This window comes from Panicum hallii, chromosome 2 (genome assembly GCF_002211085.1).
Source record: "Panicum hallii strain FIL2 chromosome 2, PHallii_v3.1, whole genome shotgun sequence".
Lineage (NCBI taxonomy): Eukaryota > Viridiplantae > Streptophyta > Magnoliopsida > Poales > Poaceae > Panicum > Panicum hallii.
This window is the reverse complement of record NC_038043.1, coordinates 52,002,394-52,006,332: the sequence shown is the minus strand read 5'-3', so window position 1 is coordinate 52,006,332 and position 3,939 is coordinate 52,002,394. Positions and strand designations below refer to the sequence as shown.

The 3,939-nt window shown below is 46.1% G+C and overlaps 1 protein-coding gene across 1 annotated transcript; it reads left to right on the top strand.

The window, feature by feature from the left end:
• The first annotated feature begins 743 nt into the window (after nucleotides 1-743).
• Nucleotides 744-3,659, top strand: LOC112881471 (G-type lectin S-receptor-like serine/threonine-protein kinase At2g19130). Its single transcript, XM_025946172.1, has one exon. The coding sequence runs from the start codon at nucleotides 920-922 to the stop codon at nucleotides 3,386-3,388; it is 2,469 nt and encodes an 822-aa protein (XP_025801957.1). The 5' UTR covers nucleotides 744-919; the 3' UTR covers nucleotides 3,389-3,659.
• The last annotated feature ends 280 nt before the right edge of the window (nucleotides 3,660-3,939 follow it).

Genomic DNA, 3,939 nt, shown 5'->3' with positions numbered 1-3,939 from the left:
GGTGGCAATCCACCTCACAACCAAAATATCTCCTTTCCGGATCCATACAGGGCATTTGCTGGAATTTCACAGGAATAAGTTTAATTATCATACTGACTCGGTAAAAATACATGTGGCACATGACAGCATTAGCATTGAACAGAGACAGGCACCCAAACCCAAATCTCTGGTGCTACCATGTTCTTTTGTCTTACCCATGCCATTCTAGAAGAGAAGACCCCTTTTTATCTTTCTGAGAATAGCCATTCTAGAAGACCTTATCAGAGAAAGCAGTAACATCACAATTGTTCAAAAAAAAAAAGAGGCGACCAGATCAAAGGTTGAGTTTTCTTTTTTTTAAAAAAAAAAAGAAGAACGAAGATTGAATAATCAGCAGCGGAATCGTGAAAGTTTAGCTAAGTATTCGCAAGGGGACAAAATCTTAAAAGATTTGCCGCGAACGACCGGCCTTTGTTAAACTATTCCAAGTCAACCCTGGCTTCTGGAGCTTTGGGCGCCGCCGCAACAAGTCCGCAACACTTCTCTGGCTTCATACCGTTCTCTTTCTTGCTCCTAAAAAAATAATTTCAACCAGGGGCCAGCATCATAGCATATGTTTGCGTTTCTGTTCAATCATAGGTATGAATAAAAGAAAACATCAGAAAAAAAACTTAAATTTATTCTTGCGTAATCATTTCCACCAGAGGACTGCAATTATGTCAGTCGCTCTATCATTCCGCACAAGAAGGGCGTTGGGTGTATACCTGTCAAAGACCGTAGCTGCTATACCAGGTCAAAGACGCCACCTTTGTACTTAATCCATGAAGTGGAGCATTGTTGTCCATCAAAACATCTGTACCCAACTACCACCGCCACCAATTACTCCAGAAGTCCAAACTCCCCACCTCCCAGCCCTGGCTGCTCCTCCAAGCTCCCATCCATGGCTCCGTTCTTCTTCCTCCTCCTACTCAGCCAGATCCTACTCTGCGCAGCCGTCGACACCATCAACTCCTCCACGCCGTTGTCCGGGGTGCAGCAGATTGTATCCAAGGGAAACAAGTTCACTTTGGGATTCTACACCCCGCTTCAAGGTAAAACCACCTCCAGCCCCAGCAACTACTACATCGCCATATGGTACAGCAACATACAGCAGACAACCGTGTGGACGGCCAACTCCGACGCGCCTGTGACAGACCCAACTACCACAGCCTTGACCATTGGCAGCGACGGCAACCTTGTTCTCCTTGATCAATCCAAGAACCGGCAGCTGTGGTCGACCAACATGAGCATCGGATCCAACTCCACCATCGCCGTCCTCGGGGATGATGGTAGCCTCGACCTCATTGATGCCACCAATCCATCAATAATTTACTGGCGAAGCATAGATCACCCCACAAACACATGGCTTCCAGGGGGCAAGCTTGGGCTGAACAAGACCACGGGGGTCAGTCAGCGTCTTGTTCCATGGAGGAACACAGCCAACCCATCTCCCGGTTTGTTCTCGCTGGAGCTGGACCCGAACGGCTCAACACAGTACTTCATCCAGTGGAAGGATTCCATAACTTACTGGACCAGTGGCCCTTGGAATGGCAATATCTTCAGCCTTGTGCCAGAGATGACGGCCGGTTACAACTACAACTTCCAATTCATTGACAACGGCACAGAGAGCTACTTCATCTATTCGATGAAGGATAACAATATCATCTCAAGGTTCATCATTGATGTGAACGGGCAGATCAAGCAGGAGACATGGGTGAGCTTCACACAGTCGTGGACAATGTTCTGGGCCCAGCCACGGTCACAGTGCGAGGTGTATGCTCTCTGTGGGGCATATGGCAGTTGCAAAGTCGATGCCCTGCCATTCTGCACCTGCATCAAGGGGTTCACTCAGAAAATTCAGAGTGATTGGGACCTCCAGGATTACAGTGGTGGGTGCAAACGGAGAGTACCACTGCAGTGCCAGACCAATTCTAGCTCTTCACAGTCTCAGTCTGATAAGTTCTACAGCATGGAAAGTGTGAGGCTACCTGATAATGCTCAGACTGCTGTGGCTGCTAGTTCTCAAGACTGTCGAGTGGCTTGTCTGAACAGTTGTTCTTGTAATGCATATACTTACAATAGTAGTGGTTGCTTTGTTTGGCATGGGGACCTCATTAACCTCCAAGACCAATACAGTGGAAATGGAGGAGGCACACTCTTTCTCAGGCTTGCAGCTTCTGAGCTGCCAGACTCCAAAAAGAGCAAGACAGTGATCATAGGCGCAGTTGTTGGTGGAGTTGCTGCAGTTTTAATAGTCATTGCTATTGTGTCATACTTCATATTTCAGAAATACCGCCGAGAGAGAACTCTTCGGATATCCAAGACTGCTGGGGGCACACTGATCGCCTTTAGGTACGGTGATCTGCAGCATGTCACTAACAACTTCTCGGAGAGGCTTGGTGGAGGTGCCTTTGGCTCAGTGTTCAAAGGGAAGCTCCCAGATTCAACTGCCATTGCTGTGAAGAGGCTAGACGGAGTCCACCAAGGGGAGAAGCAATTCCGTGCTGAGGTGAGTACCATTGGGACAATCCAGCATGTCAATTTGGTCCGCCTGCTTGGATTTTGCTCTGAAGGATCACGGAGGCTGCTTGTGTATGAGTTCATGCCAGAGGGCTCCCTGGACTTGCAGCTATTCCCTGGTGAGAAAACGGCACTGAGCTGGGCTACCAGGTACCAGATAGCACTTGGAACAGCAAGAGGCTTAAATTACCTGCACGAAAAGTGTAGGGATTGCATTATACACTGTGACGTCAAGCCAGAAAACATACTCCTGGATGAGTCATTTGTGCCAAAAGTTGCTGATTTTGGTCTAGCCAAGCTCTTAGGCAGAGACTTCAGTCGCGTATTGACAACAATGAGAGGAACAAGGGGTTACCTCGCACCTGAATGGATCAGTGGTGTCGCAATAACAGCAAAGGCAGATGTCTTTAGCTATGGTATGATGCTCTTCGAACTCATATCAGGCAGGAGAAATTCTGATCACGGAGAAGAGCGTGGATCCACCTTCTTCCCAACCTTTGCTGCAAGCAAGCTTCATGAAGGGGATGTACGGACCTTGATGGACCCCAGGCTAAATGGAGATGGAAATGTTGATGAACTCACAAAAGCTTGTAAGGTTGCCTGTTGGTGCATCCAAGATGATGAAAGTGCAAGACCCACGACTGGTCAGATTGTTCAAATCCTCGAAGGATTCCTTGACGTTAACATGCCTCCTGTTCCAAGGTCATTGAGAGTTCTTGGTGAAAGCCCTGATGTTATAAACTTCTTTTCAGATATATCTTCAAGTCAGACTTCTCAGACACAAAACAGCACGACAACTTCCCAGACGCACAGTGCTACTTCAGGCAGTTCACATTTCCAAAGTTCATAAATCAGATAATCTGCAATTTGTTAGGGCAAATGCTTGAAGATTATTATTATTATGAGTGAGCGAAGCTGTACATAATTGGATCCTAATATGCTCAGCTTTTGTATTGTTCTATGCTTCAATACTGTAGGTTTAGTTCAGAGTGTAGCAACCAAGATAAGAAAGGGACTACTGTTGCATTTACACATGCAAGCTTCCCCATTTGTCTTAATAAATGTGAACACCTTTTCACCATGTATTGGAATCTAAATACAGATGCTTTTGAGGCTACAACGAGGCAGAGGTTGATTATCAAAATAAATATAAAATACTCCCCCGTCACAAATTATAGGTCGTTTTGGCTAAAACAACCTATAATTTGGAATGGAGGGAGTAACGAATTAAGCAAGTGGCTCCCAAAATTTCAATGTGCATCATTTCTATGTTACTGTTTCCTAATATATCTCATGTGAATGCCACTAGAACCGTGTTTCTTGGGACCAAGAAGATCCTGCACTGCACCAGGTCCTCTCTCCTTCCATGCAGATCTAATAACAATGAAACAATGTCTAAAT

Excerpts from the sequence above, each read along its gene's own strand:
- LOC112881471 (XM_025946172.1), top strand. The coding sequence starts at position 920 with ATGGCTCCGTTCTTCTTCCTCCTCCTACTCAGCCAGATCCTACTCTGC.